At 39.1% G+C, this 22,667-nt stretch overlaps 6 protein-coding genes across 11 annotated transcripts; 1 reads left to right on the top strand and 5 right to left on the bottom strand.

Moving 5' to 3' along the window:
• LOC109149387 (probable BOI-related E3 ubiquitin-protein ligase 2) lies at positions 1-2,104 on the bottom strand. Its single transcript, XM_019297130.1, has 4 exons — positions 1,926-2,104; positions 1,727-1,827; positions 1,321-1,622; positions 1-710 (listed from the first exon to the last, which is right to left on the bottom strand). The coding sequence occupies exons 1-4, from the start codon at positions 1,994-1,996 to the stop codon at positions 183-185; spliced, it is 1,002 nt and encodes a 333-aa protein (XP_019152675.1). The 5' UTR covers positions 1,997-2,104; the 3' UTR covers positions 1-182.
• Positions 2,105-2,626: 522 nt separating this feature from the next.
• LOC109149206 (protein RALF-like 34) lies at positions 2,627-3,090 on the top strand. Its single transcript, XM_019296870.1, has 2 exons — positions 2,627-2,925; positions 3,075-3,090. Exons 1-2 carry the CDS (start codon positions 2,627-2,629, stop codon positions 3,088-3,090), a joined length of 315 nt encoding a protein of 104 aa, XP_019152415.1.
• A 329-nt stretch (positions 3,091-3,419) lies between these two features.
• Positions 3,420-5,620, bottom strand: LOC109149390. The gene is made up of 3 exons (XM_019297133.1): positions 4,905-5,620; positions 4,614-4,799; positions 3,420-4,110 (listed from the first exon to the last, which is right to left on the bottom strand). The coding sequence occupies exons 1-3, from the start codon at positions 5,391-5,393 to the stop codon at positions 3,826-3,828; spliced, it is 960 nt and encodes a 319-aa protein (XP_019152678.1). The 5' UTR covers positions 5,394-5,620; the 3' UTR covers positions 3,420-3,825.
• A 1,203-nt stretch (positions 5,621-6,823) lies between these two features.
• Positions 6,824-10,431, bottom strand: LOC109149386 (probable serine/threonine-protein kinase At1g01540). Of its 3 annotated transcripts, none has more exons than XM_019297128.1 (8): positions 10,206-10,431; positions 9,266-9,918; positions 8,941-9,045; positions 8,709-8,831; positions 8,444-8,614; positions 8,241-8,370; positions 7,941-8,150; positions 6,824-7,458 (listed from the first exon to the last, which is right to left on the bottom strand). In XM_019297128.1, exons 2-8 carry the CDS (start codon positions 9,892-9,894, stop codon positions 7,372-7,374), a joined length of 1,455 nt encoding a protein of 484 aa, XP_019152673.1. In that variant the 5' UTR covers positions 9,895-9,918; positions 10,206-10,431; the 3' UTR covers positions 6,824-7,371. The 3 variants fall into 3 exon arrangements, with proteins under 3 accessions (XP_019152673.1, XP_019152674.1, XP_019152672.1); XM_019297129.1 differs by having other exon boundaries at positions 10,230-10,431; XM_019297127.1 differs by having other exon boundaries at positions 9,266-10,431.
• On the bottom strand, positions 10,078-15,273 carry LOC109149388 (transcription factor SPATULA-like). Of its 2 annotated transcripts, none has more exons than XM_019297131.1 (7): positions 14,811-15,273; positions 14,413-14,505; positions 14,254-14,319; positions 14,094-14,159; positions 11,894-12,205; positions 11,717-11,820; positions 10,078-10,344 (listed from the first exon to the last, which is right to left on the bottom strand). In XM_019297131.1, exons 1-6 carry the CDS (start codon positions 15,153-15,155, stop codon positions 11,734-11,736), a joined length of 969 nt encoding a protein of 322 aa, XP_019152676.1. In that variant the 5' UTR covers positions 15,156-15,273; the 3' UTR covers positions 10,078-10,344; positions 11,717-11,733. The 2 variants fall into 2 exon arrangements, with proteins under 2 accessions (XP_019152676.1, XP_019152677.1); XM_019297132.1 differs by lacking the exon at positions 10,078-10,344 and adding an exon at positions 11,024-11,364.
• Positions 15,274-17,257: 1,984 nt separating this feature from the next.
• LOC109149385 (probable E3 ubiquitin-protein ligase RHG1A) lies at positions 17,258-22,398 on the bottom strand. 3 transcript variants are annotated; one of them, XM_019297125.1, is made up of 7 exons: positions 22,103-22,398; positions 21,882-21,925; positions 18,942-20,799; positions 18,578-18,628; positions 18,170-18,268; positions 17,932-18,075; positions 17,258-17,798 (listed from the first exon to the last, which is right to left on the bottom strand). In XM_019297125.1, the coding sequence occupies exons 3-7, from the start codon at positions 20,724-20,726 to the stop codon at positions 17,667-17,669; spliced, it is 2,211 nt and encodes a 736-aa protein (XP_019152670.1). In that variant the 5' UTR covers positions 20,727-20,799; positions 21,882-21,925; positions 22,103-22,398; the 3' UTR covers positions 17,258-17,666. The 3 variants fall into 3 exon arrangements, with proteins under 3 accessions (XP_019152670.1, XP_019152668.1, XP_019152671.1); XM_019297123.1 differs by having other exon boundaries at positions 21,882-22,398; XM_019297126.1 differs by lacking the exon at positions 21,882-21,925.
• Positions 22,399-22,667: the final 269 nt, after the last annotated feature.

Below are 22,667 nucleotides of genomic sequence, written 5' to 3'. Positions count from 1 at the left end.
TAAGACTCCTAAACAAGACCAGACTTTTACTGGGTAATAATAAAGTCTGTGACTTTGGATAGTACATTTGTAGAGAATACATAGTGTCGCTGAACAGGTAAGCAACAAAGTATAGAAAATATAAGGGAATAATGTCACTGAATACATATACATTAGCGTCAAATTAGATTCACATTATCCAATTACATATAAACCTCTATACCTATATACTTTGTGGACTGACACAATGGGCAAGTACTAAGCTTACTTTCACATTCTTTACACAGACAGAGATGCTTACATGGTAACAGTAGCATGCATACTGTGTTGACTCTACAAACCTTACAAGTCATCAACTTCTTCACTTCATTGCTATCCCTGCAAAGCAGGTGAAAATCAATGGCACGCCCATTACAACAAGATGCTGTATCATCCACCTCACTGTCACCACATCCTTCTTTACTATCTTTGCTTTGAGCATAAACCTGTTGTAAGTTGAATTTGAGTGTGTTAATCAGGCTCTCGTTGTATTTGGCTCGCTGTTGCCAAGCATTGGCCTCCAGAGCTAATTGTTCCATTTGCATCTCAAGGTCGACATTTTTCTTGTTGATGTTTTCAACCTCAGCCTCTCTCTCACGTAGCTTTTGAATGACCTTTTCTTCAAAATAGGATATAGTATGTAGTTGATTCGCGTGAACCTTCTCTAAAATAGCTTGCCTCAAACGGTCACCCTTCCAAAACACAAGATATTGCAAACCAAATAAGCAACAGAAGCACAATCAAGACTCTTTAAGTTATATGCATGATATGAGACAATAGCAAGCCAAGGACTAATGTATTTGATTGGCCAAGCACTATCAAGGTTTGAGTGTAAAGATAACTTCATCTGAAAGGGCACTCTCAAGTTTGCATAGTAGTACCACAAATAGGCATCTTTTGAAACTCATTTACTAATTATATTTTCCTTGGGAGGAGGGAGGTTAGGGTGGGGAAGTGGAGGTATGTAGGTTTCTATAAATTACAAAAGCAACAAACATACAACTCAATAGGAACAGAAAATGTGATCAACTACAAGCCATAAATCAAAATGGTTGGAATTTGGAATAGTTTATCACACAAGAGAAGATTCAAGCAAAATTTTAACCTTCCAAAAACACTAACTTGCAACATCCATAGGCAAAATGCTACACACAGACACACAAAAGGAATTAATCCGAACATATCCATATCCTTTTTCATTCAAAAAAATTATCCAGCCGAAACCATCAATTGGACAAATAAAGAAGCAAATATTGGAAAAAGAATCAAAATTTTCTCCCTTTTTGATGAATAGGGACAGACCTGAACTTTGATGTACCTATCAATCTCGGCATCCTGTCTCTGCAGCTCGCGTTCAATGTCATCCCCAGAAAGACCCAGAAAGGACGAGTCCCCGGATGACGCCAATCGCCCATTATCAAGGGACAATCCGAGGCCAGTAGACACTGATCGTGGCTGCAAGAAGTCCAGAGAAGATATCTGAGAATTGTTCTCCAGAAAATCTTGCTCCTTTGGCCTCTTCTTCTTCGGCTCCAACCCATAATTCCACTGCAAATCCTGCCCACTTTCCTCCACAGTACCAGGAGCTAATCCGGCCACTTGAACTGACACCCAAGGTATCAAAAAAAAAACACAAATTTACGAATTAAATCAAATTCACATAACAAATATCGAGTAATTAGCTTAAATAAGATCAGAGGAATCGTACAAGGAGGAATATAAGGAGGATGCTGAGACTGATCGGGAAGATTAGGGCCGTTGAAGTAAGCCACAGGCTGTGAAATCTGACCCTCCACGTTATATAAATCTCTGAGAGAAAAAATGATCGTCAGAAACAATAAAGCTAGGGTTTTTGAGTAATGTAAATGGAATTTTAAATACTTTTCGGGGAGGTATTCATAGCTTACCTGAAAGCTTTGGATTGTTGGTGTGGTTGAGGCGGCGGTTGCTGGAAGTGTTTCTGCTGAGGAAAAGCCATAGCTATGGTGGAGTGTAGAGAGAGAAAGAAGAGAACTGGAAGGAGAGAGAAAAACGAAGGTCGTGCTGATCAATATTCTGGCCGTGGTAGGCGACAATGAAGATTCCCTCTCTATTTGCATCTTCGTCCTTAAAAGTTGTTGAATTTCTACTTTACGCGTGAAGAATTGGGCTGGGCTCCCATAATATGAACATGATTTGGGCTTTGGTCCAATGAAATTGGGCCCAATGTCTTAAATCCATAAACCTTCTTTTTTTTTTTTTTTGAAAAATAAATCCATAAAACTAATTAATTTGTAATTGTTAAAATCAACTAATTAATCCGTAACTCCGTAAGTAATCTCGCGGATCGAAGAGTTATTACGAATTGCAGACGGCAGCGCTAATTAAGGAAGATGGTGGTGAAGTCGCCGGCAAGGATTCCGACAACCACCGCCACCACCGCTCGCCGCTTAAATGCACTCACCACGTGACTCCCGCCCTCCCTTATCAAACCCTACGTAACCCCCCCCCCCCCCCCCCCAACCCTAAATCCCCCCTTCTCTCTATATTAACTGCCCTAACTGCTCGATCTACAAACTTACAGAGTGTACTGATAGGCTGCTAGCTCTTCCTTCTAACCACCATTTCCATGGCTCTCCGTCTCGTTCTCTTCTCCGTCATCTTAGCTCTCGCTTCAAATGTCGGTGCTCAGGCTGATCACAACAGCTTCCCGCTCATGGCAGAGGCTCTGGAGTGGCCTAAGACGACGTCGCTTTCGGTTCCCGATTCGATAGACGGCCAGGAGGATGTAGATCTCAACGGCGGCGACGTCGGAGTTGAGCGGAGGTCGTTGTATTGGCAACATGCGGAGCATTACGGACATTACTACATCTCGTACGGAGCGCTATCGGCAAACCGAATTCCATGCCCGCCTGGCTCAGGGAGATCGTACTATACACACGATTGTTATAAAGCAACCGGCCCTGTTCGGCCTTACACTCGAGGTTGTTCCTGTATTACACGTTGCCGCTGATACATTTTCCGATCATATTTTTACCTTCCAAAGTAATTCTGTCATTTTTCTTCTCCATTAACAGTTATGAAAACTTCTGATAGTTTGGATTTTCAGCGGTAAGTAAAAAAAAAAAAAAAATTTACGGAGTACTATTTTTGACTTTTTGTAGTGATTTAATTTGGAGTTTGGACTATAGAAAACTTTTGTAATAGTTTATTTTATTTTTTAAAAAACATGATTGACAACTATTGGAATTATAAACCCCGCTTCACTTACTTGACTCAAAAAGTTTTATTTATTACTCTATTACTTGACTCAAAAAGTTTTATTTATTACTCTAGTACTAACAATCATAGTGTGAGAATTTCATCCAATGTAATAAACTCCTTGTAAATGTCTAAACTAATAATGAGACTAAACATAAAGATTGAGAATCTAAATAAATAAATAACATTATACTATACGAAATTGGTGGTACAGGGAATAAATTATTACAGGCTATTTATATATAACAACATGAATAAACAAAGGAAATGAATATTGTCACATTCTTACTTCCATCATAATAGGTGGCTGGTACAAAAACTTGTTTAAGATTCTAGTCCTAGCAAGTCACAACCAAATCCAGCAAGCTTATATTTTACATTTTCCCACTCTTTGGGCAGCCATAATAGTCTCCCAAAACACTAAGGCAGCACCATCCTAAACTCTGTCCAGCTCTGTCCCCAGCTATGCACCATTACCATTTTCTTCAATGACAGTAGAAACGAAAGAGAAACTCAAAACTTCACCCACCATAACCGACTCCTCATCCTCATCCTCATCATCATCAATCAATCATATGCACAGGCATTCTTGAGTGAAATCGGGTGGTTGAGCTTTCTGGGATCAAGAACGATGGAACACTCGATTTTCTTGATAAACTTGGGCTTCACCAGTTTTCCCAGGACGTACGCTCTTGATTTTAGCACGAAGCTCAGTTTCAATGACACAGGCTGGGCTGCAGTTCCTGTTGGCGGGCTCAAACTGGCCCCGCTTCCATATAATGGAATCTTATTCCCTACCACTGATACCACTACTGTCCTCTGGCTCTTTCTTGATTGATAGAATTTCTTCAGCTAATTCAACCAAATTTCAAAAAATCAATTTAGTAAGTTGAAACTAAGACCACTTTGATCACAAACATCCTAGTACATTTCACTATGTTTCATACTTCAACAAGCAGGTTTTTGTTCATTCATCGCAACTTTTACTAGGAAGACAGATCAAAGGAGATAATTTTCTACATTGCCCTGGACTAGATCACAGACATCCCAGTGCATTTCACTATGTTTCATACTTCAACAAGAGGCAACGCATTCCTACAAGATTCATGGTTTTGTTCATTCATAGCAACCTTTACTAGGAAGACTGATTCTTGACTAGATCACAGGCAATGCATGTGCATTCCTACAAGATTCGTATATTAGTTCATTCATCACTACTTTTACTATGAAGACTGATCAAAGGAGCTAATGTTGCCCCTATTTTTGGTTACCATTTTGTTAAGTTGAAGAGAAATTTTTGCTAGTTCTAAACTGAAACCAAGTTAATTGAGAAGAACGAAAGGTGAAGGGCTTACTGATCCGGAGCCAATTGTGATTTCTGAAAATGAGAGATCAACGGGGGAGGAAGTAACATGGACGCCAAAAAACGTAGCAGTGTTGCGGTAAAGGAATTTCACAGTGGAATTCAAGGAAATCATATCAGTGCTAACTCCTGTATTGTCTGAACCAGCTTGAACTGCGAGACTCTCGAAGGTGATAGTCTGTAAACGAAATCCGACATGAGAGAAGAATTAGGGCTCTGAATTACGGTAATCAATGCAATATACGTATGAGATTTGGAAATCCGACATTTTAATTGAACTGACCTTCATGGAGATTTTAGGTTTTTGGGGTCTACTGGCGCCCCAGAGAATGAGCGCGAAGAAGGAGAAGAGAACGAAGAAGCCGAGAACAAAAAACAGGACATAGCAGCGGCGCGGGAGGGTTTTGCGAGAGCGATCCTCTTCGAGAAGCCCTTCCTCCTCAATCACATCGCATTCCTTCCACGGCTTCTGCCCCTTCCGGCTATGGCCGCCGGCGCCGGATCCGGCGTCATTGGGCGTGATCTTCCTGGATCCGGGCTTGAGCGAGCCGGAGAAGCGGGTGGAGGAGGACTCCCGGGAGTGGTGGCCGACGGAGGAGTGCGGAGGAGAGCCGGTAGGACTGAGCACGGGAGTAGAGTGAAAGGACATCGTCGTCTTCTCTCCATCGTGAGAGTCACGCGACGGGCTCTGCACGTAGTACACCGGTCTCCGGTTGTGGTCCGGCGACGACGGGGCTAAGCTGGTATCCTCGGAATCAGTTTTCGCGTGCATTTTCCTATCCCCAGACAACCAATTCCCACTGTGAAGGGGAGAGTTTACGTTACAGACTTACTGAGGAATAGCAGAATAACGGGGACGGGGTTTAAGTGGATTTTTGGGGAATAGAAAAAGGGAATAAGGAAATCGGTGTTTGGTTGACGGTTTTGACAGGGATTATAAGATTTGCGTTATCCCATTAGTCACCGACGATGAGAGAAAGGAATAAAGTGGTAATTATTGAGGGAAGGCTCATGGGTTTGGTACTTTCGTCTGTCAGACAGCTTTTTCCAGTTGGCTAAATGGCACGCACCAGCGCGTACACCAAATTCACTATTCCTACACCGAAATGACAGCTTTGAGTAGATATTATTGTCTCAATTTCTTTTCTTTTTTCTTTTTACTACGAAACATATCTTATAAGGTAGATTTTATGAAAAGTCAAATTTAAAATTTTGTAATAATCAAATTAATTGTCTTATCCCAAATCGACCCGTCAGAGTATGTAAATTACGGTGACTTAATGAGTTAGTAGAGACGGTCAAATGTCGGTGTGCACAAGGAATCTGCACACTTTGAATATAATTCTCACATTGTCGTCACCGAGGTTCGAATTTTGGTCTCTTACTCTAAATAATGCCCACTAAACCATTGAACTAAACCCGTGCGTGTATCAAACTAATTGTCTGACTAACTTGATTGGTGTTTTTATCTTATTGTCTTAATTTCTTATGTTATTAGAGGTGATAAAATGTAAATTAAATGTGATTTGAATATAAATCAATTTTACAATTAAGTATGAATGTGGTAAGAGTGTCTTTGTATTACTAAAATATTTATTTATTGGTGGAATGGAATCCAATCGTTTCATGAATGGTGTGGGGATGAGTCATATATTTGCTTTGCCAACTTGCAATTCCCTATAGTCAGCGCAACAAAGAAGCCTCTGCGGCGGGTTCACGAGGGCAATTGTAACTGTTATGGGCTGTGTATATCAAAGCTCGGCCCATAAAAAGAGCCTGCTTCAAATTAATACAGCCCATAATACACTGATTATTTTATATCACTGCTTCCCAATTGGGCTGCCTTATAATGCGGCCCATTTGTCATGTCTCCTTTCGATTGTTATATTCTATGGGGAGGGAATGTTTCATTCCCTAGAAATGTTTATACTCCCTTGGTTATATAATTTAATCTGAACCAAACTCCCCTAAATGGCTTTTGAAGCACTCCCTTTATTTGGGAAATGCACCACAAACCCTTGTATTTTTGTTTGTGTGAAGAGAGAAACATGTTGCTCACTATCTGAATGCGTGTACTAGAAAAATCATATTGTTATGTAATAACTCGCATATTATACTGAAAGAATAAATCGCATTAGAAAAAGTATGCGATTAATTCGACCAAGAGAGTGTTAGCAAGAATAAAATTTGTGACCTTCTGACACAAGAACAATGTAATAACCTACTCAATCACTCCTCTCGGGACACACATACATTGTACCTTCTTCCAAAGGCTGAACTCCAACCCTAAGGGCCACATACATTGTATCTTGTACACATGTGTGGTGGACGGAACACATGACATCAATGCACTTGCATTATTGATTACACACAACAATTTCTTCCCACAGATGAATTGCAATCAAAATCATGGAACAGTGATAGATTTAGGGGAAAAAACAAGGATGAAAACCCAAGAAATGAGAAGGGAACAAAATGAATAAAAGAACCCCAAAGGCAGGCATGCCCACCTCTAGTTGTCAATGTTTCTCTTGTCCCTGTCTTTTTGCATGGCTTACAGTGCCTCAAGTTATTAGTATATATAGGACCCATTGCAGTAAACTCCATGCCTTATAACCACAAACCACATAGCTCTTATGACCATAGATCTAACTCTAAGTGGAAGTGTGAAATCGAACGATATTTACACTCGTCAAACCTACAGATCGATAACACCTCGAGTGGCAGAAGAAACGAGGGCACGACACTACTCATGATTCAGTAACGGGCTTCTCCATCGCCCCTTCTGCATCCTCACGAGGAGAACGCGACGGGTGATCCCTTCCAGCTCTTCGGTCCTGAGATGAAAACCGGTTTGTGCATTAAAACAAGGAAGCAATGAAGCATCTATCCAATATCCATTCAACTATTCAAGAGTATAAGGTAATCGAATTAATTTTGATGAATGCGCCAGGGGAGCGATATTAAAGTGTCACATCTTTACATAAAGTAGCCTACATCTGAAGACAAAATTTTGTAAGTCCATGTGCTCCATTTTCCACAAAAGTAACAACTCACCTATACTCATTAAAGTTGTTCATTACATGTTGGGCAATTGGTACAAAGAATAATTATGCTCGATACTGTGGAAGTTTGGGGTTAGGAAAATGCAATGAATTGTCATGAAAGAAAAAGACGGACCGCTTTAATACAGTATGTATCAAACGAGGTCACAGCAATGGAAGCTGCTCATGAACTTGATGCTTCAAGAGAAATATACATGTGCACATAAAACAATGTACAAATTAAAAAAAAAAAAAGTCGGAACAATCATACTTACATCTCGGAAAGGAAATTCGTCGGCTTCGAGCATGTGTAGTACATGCCCCATCTTTGGCCTCTTCTGAGAATTTGGGTCTACACAACGCAAAGCGACCAAAAGGATACGTTTCAATGCCCTTGAAGAAGGTTTCTCGGGCAACTTGGGATCCACGACTCCTTCAGCATTGCGGTTCGAAACCATAGTTTTAAGCCAATCAACTAGGTTCACCTAAGAATTAGGGTTTACGGAATAACATAATTGCAAGGAAACCTAATAAAGCATCTTTACGAAAACACAATTTTATGAATGACAACAAACCTCTCCGGGAGGGCGGCTGTAATCCACTGGGTTCCTCCCGGTAATTATCTCCATAAGAAGAATTCCGAAACTATATACATCACTCCTCTCATTTAGCATGCCCGTACTAGCATATTCTGGAGCAACATAGCTGCATAACAAGTCATTTTTCATCGTCTAGCTAAAGGGAAGCTATTACCAAAAAGAGTAAATAGTCAAAATACCCAAATGTTCCCATAACACGAGTGGTGACGTAACTCCTGTCAGAGCCCAAGAGTTTGGCCAAGCCAAAGTCGGATACTTTTGGATTCCACTGCCTATCGAGTAAAATATTGCTCGATTTAACGTCACGATGAACAACCTTGGGCTCAAGTCCATCGTGCAGATAGGTCAACCTGCAAACAAACACAACCAAGCTTCAGTTGTTACAATATATTGCAACCGAAGAACAGAGGCTTAACTAGTGGCATTCAAGAGCTAGAATTATACCCTTTCGCCATTCCGAGAACAATATTCATTCGAATTTCCCATGTCAGAGGGCTTTCCGGCCCTACATCCCCGTGCAGCCACTGCTCTAAGTTTCCATTGTCCACGTACTCGTACACAAGCATCCTGGAAACTCCAATCACATAAATTCAATAACCCCGAACCCAATCCAATTTACAAATCTAATACACACTTGAATGCCTACTCTCAAGCATCTGTTTAGATTACGAAGTACCTATGAGCTCCCTCTGCACAGTAACCAAGCAACCTGACCAAATTCTTGTGCCTCACACGCCCGATCGCTTCCACCTCAACCTTAAATTCCCTCTCAGCTTGTCCTCTGAAAAGATTATCACATAAAGAACCCCACAAAATAGCTCAAAAATCTGTTTAAGAATCATAAAAGATTGCATAATGCACATGGATCAAACCACACTAAAAGATTGAATCCAAACAATTAACTAGTTTAGTCTAAGTCGTGAACTTATAAACCCATATATTCTCTCTTAGATCAATGTGGGATTCTTAACATTAAAAAAAAAAAACATGTTTAAGGATACCTGTTGTTGAGCAAATTCTTGACAGCAACTTTTGTATTATCCTCAAGAACACCATGGTAGACAATGCCATAGCCACCTTCTCCGATGACATTCTCGTCGGAAAACCCATTTGTGGATATTTCGAGCTCTCTAAGAGTGTACCAGTGGCCCCACCCCAAATGTGACACCTCCGGTACAACACCTATGGCCTGATCACCGGACCGAGGTTTCTCACTCCCGTGGCTTGACCCGCTACCCGGACCAAGCCGGGCCGGATGCAAAATTATATGACCCTTCCCATTTTCCATGTGAATTCTCTGATCCCCACCGGAGCTCCGGCTCTCCTCCTCGGGCTCCGGCACCGGGTCCTGCATGGCGACCAGCGAAAGCTTCGGGCTTTCGGGCCGAGGCCGAGATGGGTCGACCCGTATCTCCTGGATTTCCTTGGACACGTTGGGGATTTTGGGTTTCTTGTGAGGAAGAAACGCCATGATTTTCTTCCTCCCGTTGCGCCTGGAGCTTAACCACAGGGAGATGAAGAACAGAACCAGCACGATTGCGGCTACGACACAGACACCCACCACCACCCATAGCCTCAACCCGAACACAGTCGTCCGCTTCGAGAGCTCATCGTTCAGAAACCCCGACATACCTCACCTTATTCACCTCGAAACCTACGAACAACAAAGAACCGTCGCAGAACAAATATAAACAAGAATAAAGAACCCAGTACCGTGTGCATGCCCAGGAAGGAGAGTGGGTCAGTGGCGAAAGTAGGTAGAGGGTTATAGCAGCTGTAAGCCTGTAACTAGTAATGATGGAGCTTGCAGAAATGGTGGAAATTAAACCTCACTTTTATTTTTGGGATAATCATTCTATTAAAAAAAAAAATACAATCTTTAATACAACTAGCAAATAGCAATAATGACACTTTAAGATAATAAAACAAAATTCATCCTACTAGTAACAGTAAATTTGTGCAGACATGGCTGGGCTCATGGAAGAAGATGAAAATCAGAGATGGCCTACTGAATCACTGAAAATAGATTCTCCTTCTTTCATGAGATCATATTCTTGATCTCTAGATCAGTATGGAGCCCCTGAGAAAAGAGCAAAGTGGCCAAATTTTGGTCTGAGAAAGACAGTTTTAGAGCAAAAAGATTGTACAATGGTCAATGGTACTGAGAGAAAAATAGACAGTCTTTTAATATTTTTTACTTTTTTCTATTTTATATAATGAAAGGATTCTTCTTTTTAATGATAGCAGCTCAATTGAATTTAAGTGATAATTATGAACTTATTTAATAAATGACGTATGAATTATGTTGTATTTATAGTATAGTCTAAACAATTAAGGAATCCTAAGATGTATGTATTTGCGTGTTGGGTTTTATGGTTCACGAGTTTGCACAAGGGTAGTTAGTGAACCATTTGGCTTTATTGGGAACTGATGATGATGTTGATTTCAACATTTGCTTTCCCCATTTTAATTTCTTTAGTCCCTATTATAATTTTGGATTTTTGATTGGTTTACTACTTTTGTTTTTTTTAATCACTCAAGTTTTTAAATTTTGTCAAAAATTATATTTTAGACCTTATAAATCCGCTCCAAAGATCATGAAGGGATAAATACAATCAATTTAACTTCGAAACTCAACATCATATTGTACAATTCAATGCACAAAGAACTCAAACTTTTAATGTTTGTGGCAAGAATCAAACATTCAACCTGACGCTGGAAGCAAATCTTAAGTAGTCCATCATGGAAGAAGAATTGTATGGAGACAACATTTCTAATTAAGGTAACATGTCCCGCACTCTAATTTCAAAACACCCAACAACTTAAGATAAATAATAAACAAACTGCTAATACAATTATAAAATCAGAAAACCAACCCTTGTAGGAATGCAAGAATGGTTAACATCGGAAAGAGTATTTGACAATTAGTAAATAATTAATAGCAAATTATGTCATAAGATAACTTATTGTGTTAACCATTTTGACGGTGATGGGATTATGAGAAGTTTTTTGTACCCCGGATTGGCATTTCCTGGATCCCTGTCGAGGAGTTGGGAGGCCGTATGGGGATGGAAGATGGACCAAAAGGACACTGCCGACACTGCAAAATATCATCAGAAAGATAGAAACCGACGCTGTAAAACCACCATTTCATACTGTAATATCAGTACTCTTTCATTTTGCAAAGAAATGGCATCATGGCATGGTATCACCAATAATAGTAGACCATGGTTTTTGCCTAAGAATGGCACCAAAACAACTTGGGAGTAAATAAAGGTTGTCAATTACTATGGAACATCATAGGTTCACCAGTTCCAGGAGTCATGTTGATGCTTGTTTTGGCATGTCTAGACTAAATAGGTTCAGTATATCTCAGCATCCTTTGAGCTGGTGGGAAGTCATTATACATACAAACAATAGAGATGTTCAATATTTTCGCCAATAAATTCAACCTGTATTTCTTTGCTGACTAAGAAGAGATGCCCGGTGATGAATTGTTCCCAGAGCAACTCGTCTCTAAATGCAATCTTGATAGTGCATCGTCCCTGCACAGATCCTGCAGTGTAGATGAAACATAAGAGTTGGTCTCCATACACGACGGTTGAGTAACATCTGCAACTAGTTTTTACCTTAGTAGATGCCAACTGGTTAAGAAGTCCATAATGGTTTTGAATTGATGTTCCCAGAGCTATTGGGTTCTCTGAATTAGCAGTGTTATTTTCCATAGTTTGATGGGCTGTGGAATTTTGATTAGAAATCTGAAAGCTGCTGGTCTGAGCTAAGATTTCTTGGTTTCCAGAAAAAGTAGCTGCTGATCCTCTTGTGTTCAGCATTGCATTTCCTTTGTCAAATTCACCCCCAGATGAAGGCAGTTGGACTGATTGTAAGGATCCCTGGAAATAACCCGGGTACAAGTTCAATCCATTCCGCATGGTCAGCATCTGCAATTCAAAGATAATATTATAGATGTTCCAATTACTAGTATTTTTTTTATGTAATAAGCACTAAAACCCCACTAAATGGTTTTGCCATATATGATCAGATTCATAGTAATGATAATATGATTATTTTGTCTGCTTGGAATCAGATTGAGATGACACAAAGCATAGCAGTGCAAAAAGGTTTAATTCCTTTCTCCATCTTGGCAAAGGGCTGAAAACATTTGACTTGAATTACAGAGAAGAGATGAAAGGACAGATTTCAGCAACTGAAAATATGGCCTTGTTTGACAATCAGCGGTTAGCGATTAGCGTTAGCGGATTGTGTTAGCGGTTAACAAATAGCGGATTAGATTAGTGAGTTTGACCAGCAGATTGTATCAGCGGTTTGTAAAAAAGACGTTTGGTAAAATTAGCTGTTTAGAATAGCGGTTAACATGTAAAATGACCCATAAGGACATTAGTTAATTTTTTTTATTATTATTGGTAATAATATTATAATAATTATAACTATATAAAGATTATTAATTCAAATGAGCAATACATTTACTATATAAAAATTATTAATTCAAATGAGCAATACATTTGAAATTGAATAAAATAAGTGTGAGTGTATGCCACCAAATTAAAAAAAAAATGTAACTGTATGATATTAAATTTAATTAAGAATTAAATAAAGGGGGAAAAATAGCTAGCTTTCAAAAAATAAAGGGGGAAAATAGCTATTAAATTTAATTATAGGAATGCAAAGTTGCATTTTAGATATATGGAATGAGGCATACAGCAAGTCATCGTATATGAAAAAAAAAAAAGAGAGAAACAAGGGCAAAATTGAGATTTAGAAAATAAATGGAGAAAAGCTAATGTTAAACGCTGCTCCTAGTAACATGTCAATTGTAGCGGATTGGACAGCAATTCGCTAAGTGAAAAAGCCATTAACCAAACGTCTTCTTTATCGGTTTGACAAAGTCAAACCGCTAAAGATGGTCAAATCTGCTAAAAGATGGCGGATAAGCTGATAAACAAACATGGCCTATGTGCTGCAAATAGTGTTCTATGAGACAATCAGTTCTGCCTCTAATAGAGCAAGCAATCCATGTACTTCTCACGCTGTTTTTTAAGTACTACTGACTCTGTTACAATACAGTATCTGTTCATAACTACTTTCTCAACCTACTGAAGCACAAAAAGTCAATATCGCCTCTACTGAAGCTCGAACCACAACCTCCCATATGGGAGAACAACTTGGTGCCAGTATTTGTTAATTTAAGATATGTGTGTAAAAGGTTCAAATTCTACTCACAAACAATTCATTTATCCACCATCATATAATCAATTACCCAAGGATACATGAATATAAGCTAGCACATCTTTTACTATCATTGTAGCTTAAGTAATAACCAGTTCCAATAAACAAGTGCAACCAATGAACAAAGCAGAGCAGAAAATCTCTATACAATAATGTGAGAACTCCATCTATATCTTCTGCAAACCTAGTATACTATAATACAGCCTTCATATTTATCAAAGTGTATTACAGAAAAGGTAAGAAACAATATTTTCAATCAAAACTATCCACATTTAGACAATTTACTCGAGAGAAATAGTAGATCCTGCACACAAGTCTCCATCCACCCAGGTGGAAAATGAATGCTAAATGCCTAATAAGTATTAAGCAAACATTATTTGTGTAATAACAATGAAATTGAGACCAGAACCGTGTCATTTCATATTATTTCAAATATTGCATTTATTTTTCTCATCTCACTCAATAAACCCAAAGGCCTCAATAAATTCATTGTACTCATTTACTTGTGGATCCAAATTGTTTGTACATCACACTGACAATGAATCATAATGAATCACACAACAAAAGTAGCAGAAGCAATACCTGCACTTGCAGTTGAAGCTGTTTCAAATATTCAATGGCTTCATCCAGCATTGATGCCTTGTCTGTCTATCGTACAGAACAAACACATTCAAGACTAATAAGAAAGCAACATTTTGAAATGGGAAAATGCTCTGAAAAATAAAGTGAGCCCGAATCGTACTTTGTTAGAATTTGGAATCAAGGTCTGTAACGCTTTAAGTTTCTCATTGATCCGGCTCCTTCTCCTCTGTGCAAAGCAGTTAATCACATGTAATCCAGAATTCACATCTTTCAAAAATGCAAAACAAAAAAAACATTAGAAACTTAAGCTAAAACAAACCTTTTCAGACAAATTATGAACCTCTGCTGATCTGCTCCTCTTCGAGGGCCGCGGCTGAGCCAGATTACTCAGTGCATCTGAAGTTTCACAACCCTGCTAAAGCCTTACTCATTAATCATCCACTAATTGAAACTACTAATATTTCCACTAAGCATTCTAGGCTTCTAGCAAGTGCAGGCAAATCTTAGATGTTATATAATCAGGGCCGGACAGAAGCCCAAGTTCTTCTTAGGATTAAGTGTATGAAAAACCAATAACATCATATAATAACAATTTTGCACATATAAGCGAAGCAATTTAAACAAAATGTATTGGTCAAATTCATCAGAATTGTTTCCAATTAACTGATGATTTTTTTTTTATTTTAATCTTCGTCAATTAAGTCTAAATAATTTTACCTTGTTATCATTTTCGAACTCAATCCGCTTGGAAGAGCCAGTTGCATCAAAATCCCCAATTGCGGCCGAGGAGAACGCATTGACTGCACTTTCTTTCACTTGCGCTCCGTAAAATAAAGAAGGATCGGAGAAATTCAGGCTCGGAGATGGCTCGATCGCAGGAGCAGAAGCTCCGTCTCTCATCCGACCCATGAAATCCGTAGCCTCCATCGCCGGGCGAGGGAACAGCACCCCGCCGTCGTCTCCATCAGCTGAAGTGGATGCGCCGTGGAGAAGATTTTGGAGAAACGAAGACATATCCTCCGGTTCGAGAGAGTGATGGCCTGTTCCGTATGGATCCGCCATTGATGATAATCATCGGAAAAGGAAATTATATATTTATATTACAAAGGAAAATACTCAAATTTTAATTGTTCTTTTGCTTCGTGGAGATGATAGCCTTTTTGCTTCCATTTTCTTTTCCCTCTCTTTTAAGAACCGTTTAGAAGTGTAATCTCCCGCCTTAATTGTAATTTGGTTTCTGTCGGAATTAATTACAATCGACCCTCAAGTTTTCGGTTAATTTAATATAAGCCACAAAACTTTCTTAAATATCTCCCAAACCCCTTTAATTGACCCTTTTTCTTCTTCTTTTTTTTTTTAAGAATAATTTAAATTCATACTGCTTAAAGTTTTTTTTTTTTTGCTTGTTTAATGTTTCAGTTGCATGCTTTTAACTACAATAACCTAATTACACATAATAAATTTAGTTGTCTATTTGATAGTTCTCCTTTCTGTTTTGATTGGTCATTAACAAGGCAAAGTCACAATGAAACAAAATAGGGACATTATGGGGGAGAAGTTGAAGAAAATAAAAAGTTGGGATGGCTATGTGTAAATTGTTGGGAAGGTTTATAAAGATGAAAGAGAAAATACAAAAGTCTTATCCACAAAACAGATTAATAAACAAATTTGATATTCCCGAGGTTTGGTTGAGGATTGCAAGTTGCGTGTGGAAGATGCTCCCTACTCCCCTATTCCCTGCCGCGCCATAGCTTTTAGTAGACTTCCAAACTTTCAACAATCAACTAATAATAACGCAATTCTCCACATATCTAATTTCAAATTTTAAGAGCATTCAAATTAATTCAATTTCTTTTCATAATTTTTGAGACACTAAAGTTGTTCTCATCGCATAAATTTTACCCATGGTAAAATGATATAATATGATTTTGTATAAAATAAATTTTTTATGTATTTTTGTTACTCACCTAGCAAGCTTTCTTTTTTCAGAAAGTTTACAAAGTACAGAAAAACTATCAAAATACGAAGTATTTATGATAAGATATATATTTTGGATAACCTATCGGGTATGTGATCGGTATGTACTCCTGGAGGGTGCGAGGAACAATTCCCGATCGGATTCAACCTGACTCAACGAGTATTATATTCGTTATGGAATGTTGATTCAGTCCCGACCTCTTGTCTCGGATCGGGTATTCCAACCAGGAGCACTTCCTATTCTAGAAGATGGACATGTCAAGAATCGAGGTCTACGTGTATCAATTTGTAATGCCGCCGACCTTCCCAGGGCATGTAAAACACGTGACGAGCATGCCGGACAGTCGACATGTGTTCTCATCTGTTCCCTTATAAATAGAGCATATATTGCACTGCAGAAGGGGACTTTGGAAGCATTCTCCCTCTAAGAACACTTATAGGCTCGGGACCCTCCGACCCTCAGTCTTAAACTACCCGAACTACAATATTATAATTTCTACTCGTTTCTGTATAACCCGAGACTATTTACCACAACATATATACTTTTATTTATTTATTTTATTGAAAGTGAGACAGTTTTTTAACGTGAGAGAGTATAGCAAAAATATAAGGAAAATAGTGAAGAAATTACAATTTCAATAATGTGAAAGTAGAGTCCACTTTTGAAAGTAAGACACATAAAATTCTTTGATGTCATCAAAAGAGTGTAGAAATTTTAAAATAATTCAATGCAACCACACAATCATACACGATATGTCAATATGTCTACTTACATCAAAAGTGTATCACATTTCAAACTACTAAATATAACTATACATAATATGTCTAATTATGCGTATGCCAAATATAACTATACATAATGTCTAATTATGTGTATGTCTAATCACATCAAAAGTGTATCACATCTCAAACTACTAAATATAACTATACATAATATGTCTAGTTACAGAAAATTTCGCAATCCCTATACAAAGATGTGCTCGAAACAAAACTCACATCGCAAATTTGTGACCTTAACCAATAAAGAACCACAAAAAGATAAACCAATTAAAATTATTCATAACTGACCAACTTTTACCGATAACTAACCGGCTCGAACCGTAAAGAATAAAGCTATACTATGCACCAGAGAGATGCATGTTATGATATACGCCATAGACAAATGCAAGAATCAGAGAAACCAGATAAGAAAATCAGAAACCAGAGATCAAATAAACCCATAAATATTCAATGAAAACAAGAAATCTGAATCCTTAAAGGGGAGAAAAAGAATGTGAATTTTTAAGGTAACTAGTAACTTTTTTTTTTTTTTTGGGATGGGGGGTCATAACTAAATGAATGGCTAACACCTAAAAGTGATCTGCCATTTTTGGATCACTTTCTGTTTTTTTCTAGACAAGGAGAGACCACAATGAAGTTGAAAGAAAATACATAAGAGGCTTTTTTGTTCTTCCATCAAATTACTCCAACCGAAACAATGAAACCCGGTTAACTGGTGTCATCTTCTGTGGAGAGAATTTATCCAGCAGGGCGAGACTGATTCGTTTGAATCAAAGAATGAAGTATAGACAGGCTTGTAGTTTGAGCGTCCCCCGCTCAGGTAGCCAGTCCTGTTGTTTTACAAACCGGGCACAAATTCTTGTGCTTAAGCCATTGTTTAATGCAGTCGGCATGAAAATCATGGCCACAGTCCAATGTCCCGAGATCTTCTCCATCATTATATTCTTCCTGAAGTACATGTGTGTATATATATAAATTTTCGCAAGAGAGTCGATAGACACGTGTGTGTGTGTGTGTGTGTGTGTGTTAGGGGGAAACGATGGATATGTCGAGATAAAAAAGAGAGAACACGGATCAGTACCTGACACACGCAGCATGGTTCTCTTTCTTCGGGATTTTCTGCTTTTATGAGCGCAAATTTATGTTGTTTCAAACGACTCGAAATGGCTTCTTCACTCAAACCAGTACATACATTTCCAATACGTTCTTCCAGCGCTAGCAACTCCTGCAGAGAGCAAGTTCCAAGAATGTCAGCCAATGCAAAAAATGAAATCGGAAACTCGAGTATAAAAATTTGACGGTTTGCTCTGCCCGCTCACCTCATATGACATGTTATCAACATCGAGCCGCATGTCCCTGTGCCGATCATGAGCGTCGGGCATCCCAAAAAGGACAGACTGATCAAGAATCATAACATCCTGGACAAACACAAATAACTATTGGATTACAACACAGGATAAAATCCAGGTTTTTGGCTACTTTAAAGTTGTCCCGGACTACGATATAACCAAGCTGGTATGGACTATACATCAGTAAGGTAGATAGGGTATGGGTATAGGGTACCGAAGAAATTCATAACGATATGAACTCCCAAAGTCCTTATACTACCTATGACTAAAAGCCGCAAATTGGAAGAATATAGATGGAAGTCTCCAAGGAGTCATGCACCATAAAGAAATTCCAAGATATACAGGATAACATTATCTTCGAGTAATGATAAGACTAACCTCAATCCGCAAGCCCTCTCCACGGCGCATAAGATCTAAAACATTGTGGATCTGTTCAATGGAAAAATTGACTACATTAGTAACGACTAATCATTTCCATCAAACATACGAAGAGATATGATAGATGTGGATAATCGAGGAAAAATACTGTTAAGAGTGTCCCACATTGATAAAATAAGTAAGAGCATATGGGTTTATAAGTTCATGGATTAGACTAGCTAATTGGTTGAATTCAATCTTTTAGTGTGGTTTGGCCCATGTGCATTATAGCCCAGTTGCGTAAACCTAGCCCAATCTTAATTTATAACAAATACTATTACTTGTAGCAAGCTAATAACAATAACTATAAAAATATAATACATACCTCGGAGACTAGCCTACTTCTTCCCTCCCCGGCAGCAGCCAAAGTCCTCCAGGAATAAGGAATCGCGAAAGAAGAATCAAGATGTCTCTCCAACAGCATTGCCGACCTTGAACTAGAAGGGCGGTGGACATGATTACCGGGAAGAGCCATTTCCGGAGCGGCAGCGGAAGAACTAGCACGCAGCTGAGGGCCATTGTTAACCTGACCGCCAGAATCACCGCCAGCTGAAGTCAGCAAAGATCTACGTACAAATTCCGATAGCCGCCTAGGATATTGAGGAAGAGCACGGTTAGGTGCCAAAGAAGGAGACGATGAGTGGGCCCCAGAAGTAGAACCGCTCCTGGAAGTGGACGCCAAGTTTCCAGCTACACAATTATTTCCATTGGCTAAACCCCAGTTAGTGGGATTTTGACTAGAGTTTCCGATATCAGCGGGTGTAAACATAGGATGTTGCGATATATTTCTTGGAAAAGCCCTAGAAGAAGTTGATTCATCGAAATGCGGTGAATCTCTATCCATAGAAAGGGCATAATTTGCGGGATTCCCGCTTCTTGAGCTAGACGCCGCTGCATTCCACCTAGTCTGTGAATGCCGACGCAGAGACGGGACGTGCACTACTATAGGCGGTCCTTGAGGATTTGTACTCTCGGCAATAGCGGTGGGTCTAAATTCTATAGAATTGTTGCAATGTAGCCTCGATGAATTCCTATATGACGAAACAGAAACGTTTCCAGGTTCAGTCTCGGCTGAAAACAAATTACGAGGTACAGAACCTTGTTGGTGTTGGTGTGAGGCGTTAATCCTCAAACGGAAATTTCTACGTGAACTTTCTGCATTCCGGGGAGCGGTTAAACCAACGGGGCTTTCAGAAGCAGCAGCATCTCCAATGCTCAGTCCGAGTCTCGGGTTTATCTGCTCGGAAAAATTAACGCCACTATTATTCGGTGCGGGGGAAGGAATATTAGAACTGCTCGATATGTTGTGTTGAGTAGCTGCTGTAGTATTCCAAACACTGCTCTCGGGATGCTGAAAATAACTCGAACTTCCACTTCCAGAAGATGGTCCCGCATGTCCTTCGAGTGCTTTCCGTTTACACGATAAGCGCCGACCATCGGTCGAACTGCCTGGCCTGCCGTCACTTCCCGAAGCCAAGTACCCTCCCGTTCGGGAAGAACCGCCTAAAGAACCCGAGGAACTACCACCAGAAGAGATTCGCTGGTTAGCTGGAATTCCAGACTCATAAGCGGTGATAAACTCCATCACTTGACAGTCATCATCATCATCATCGTCCTCGTCATCATCGGTATCATCCTCCTCCATTCCCGAACTTCTGTTTAGGTCACGAGGCAAAGTGCCCGAACTAGACCCTTGCATAGGCAAAACCCTGCTACCTAGATTTACGTCAACATTATTCAACGAAAGAATATTGGAAGGCTCAAACCGCCTTTCCTCGGGGACACAAGACGGCCCGGGGCAAGCACTCATCGAAGATGGCCAATTGTGTCCCGTTTTCGGCTCATTTTCACTCACCTGACTTTGTGCAACACTCGAGCTACTCTCTCCTATGGTCCACCCAATCATCGTCTGCCTCTCTTGACCCGTAGGAGTAATATACGCAACACTCGCATCGTTAGGAGATACAATGTAATCTGGCAACCGATTTTGAGAAGGACTCCTCAAATTATTCCAGCATACCGGTTGATCTAAACCATCACCACTCGAAGGGCCACGAGTAAAGTCTAGAGTCTCCGGTAACGAACCAATTGCACTCCTTTGCCCTTGCATTAGGGCTCGTCGTATTTTATCTCGAACAAATCCCACCGAATATCACACTGCAAGCCAAATGCCTAGCCCCGACCTGAAACGATAAATACAAAAACAAGAAAGGGCACCTTCAGAAATCATAGGACAGAACCGAATTCCTAAGAACACATCAAATATAGTTCATCTTTCATTCACAAATATTTGGATAATAATAAAAGTGGGAAAAGTATGAACTTCAGAAACCTCCATATATCATATTAATAGCACCTTTACCTAAACCTTCCAACATAAATTAATGCTAATGCCTTGAAAGTAACTCGGTGCCATACAAATATCAAAACTTACCACCAAACATTATATAAAGAAGCTTTAGCAGATAGCCAGAATGCAAACACAAATCACTCACACAACCTTAAAGCAACAAAAGCTTTATAGCATTCCAACCTTTACATCTAAGTAAAGACACAATGGTAATGGTGATTCACACATTTCATAAGAAAACATTTAACATAAGAAAACAGAAAAGAATATTTTATAAGAGTTACTCCTGCCTCTCCCAAAAAGAGGTACCCAAAAAAGTGTGGTTAATTGCAAGTTACATCCATATATAGCTATAAATACAGATAACATAACTACACATGTATATACAATAGCACAAAAATATACATGTATCTCTCCCAATAGATTTATACATAGCATTTATTGAAAATAGTATTTAGTGAAAGAAAAAAAAAAACATTTTTTCCCAAAATAAAAAAACAGCAGTTTTTCATTCCATCCACAATTGACAGTATTCAGACCCATCAAACATTGGAAAACTCCTTTAACTCAATACAGAGAATCTTCCCAGCACATTATATCACACAATCAGCTAAAAACCAAAGTGCTCAAAGATCAGGAAAAAAAAATCTCCAAAAGAAGAAGAGAATCATTCTGTAGCACTCCATCAGATAAAGTCAATTCGATTTTCGTTAAGCACTTGAAGAAATTTTTATAAGAAAGTCGCTCAAAAATTCAACCTTGACTCGTTTCAAGGAAACCCAAAAGAAACCCAGAAATGGAGAAACTAAAAATGAAAAAAAGGAGTAATAAATTTCAAAAAAAAAAAAAAAAACCAAAGTGATGGGTCTCAAACAAGATCAACAAACAGAAGGGCGGAAGAATCCGAGAATTTACCAGCGAAGTAGCTACAGATTAAACAACAGATCTAACATCAAAACCTGAAATGCCAAAAAAACGTCAGAAAGGTTGAAGCTTTGGAAACCCAATCATTCAATCCCACCTCCCCCCTCTCTCTACACACACAGAGAGACATGCAAACACAGAAATTTGAAAATTGGGTTCATTTTGCTTTGCGAGACACGGAACACAGAGACACAAAAACATACAAAACTCACCGCTTAACAGAAGGGAAAGAGAGAAAGAGGGGTTTGGAGATGAGATGAGAATGAGATGAATTGGTGGGTGGGGAAAATCAAGAAAGAAATAAAAGAGAGAAAATAAAAACACATTGAGAGAGAGAGAGAAGAGGGAGAGGTGTATGGTAAGGTAAGGCCTAGGCTGGCTGACTGGCCTGACCTTGGTGGGTTAAAAAAAAAAAAAAAAAAAAAAGTAATCTTGAAATCAGATGCATAATTTATTGCAATAAATATATAAAATTTGCGGCATCATTTTCCATAGGGCAATGAACCAAAATAGGGAAAGGGGAAGGGGGGTGGTGGGAGATGAATTGTCAAGTGTGAAAAGGGGAAAAAATTGGATTTGAATGAATGAATGAGTAAAAGGAATGAATAAAGAATGAGTTGTTGTTGTTATAATGTTGTCCTGGTTTCTGGTTCTGTTCCTGGGCCGCTTACCAAATGCCTGCCTTCCTTTGTCCCCCCCCCCCCCCCCGTCACCTTCTTTTTTTTTTTTTAATATTTTTTTCCTCTATAGCTTAATAAATGCCCAATGTCCAATACC

Source organism: Ipomoea nil, unplaced genomic scaffold (genome assembly GCF_001879475.1).
Source record: "Ipomoea nil cultivar Tokyo-kokei standard unplaced genomic scaffold, Asagao_1.1 scaffold2159, whole genome shotgun sequence".
Classification (NCBI taxonomy): Eukaryota; Viridiplantae; Streptophyta; class Magnoliopsida; order Solanales; family Convolvulaceae; genus Ipomoea; species Ipomoea nil.
The sequence above is the reverse complement of the archived record's forward strand: the minus strand, read 5'-3'. Positions and strand labels throughout refer to the sequence as shown.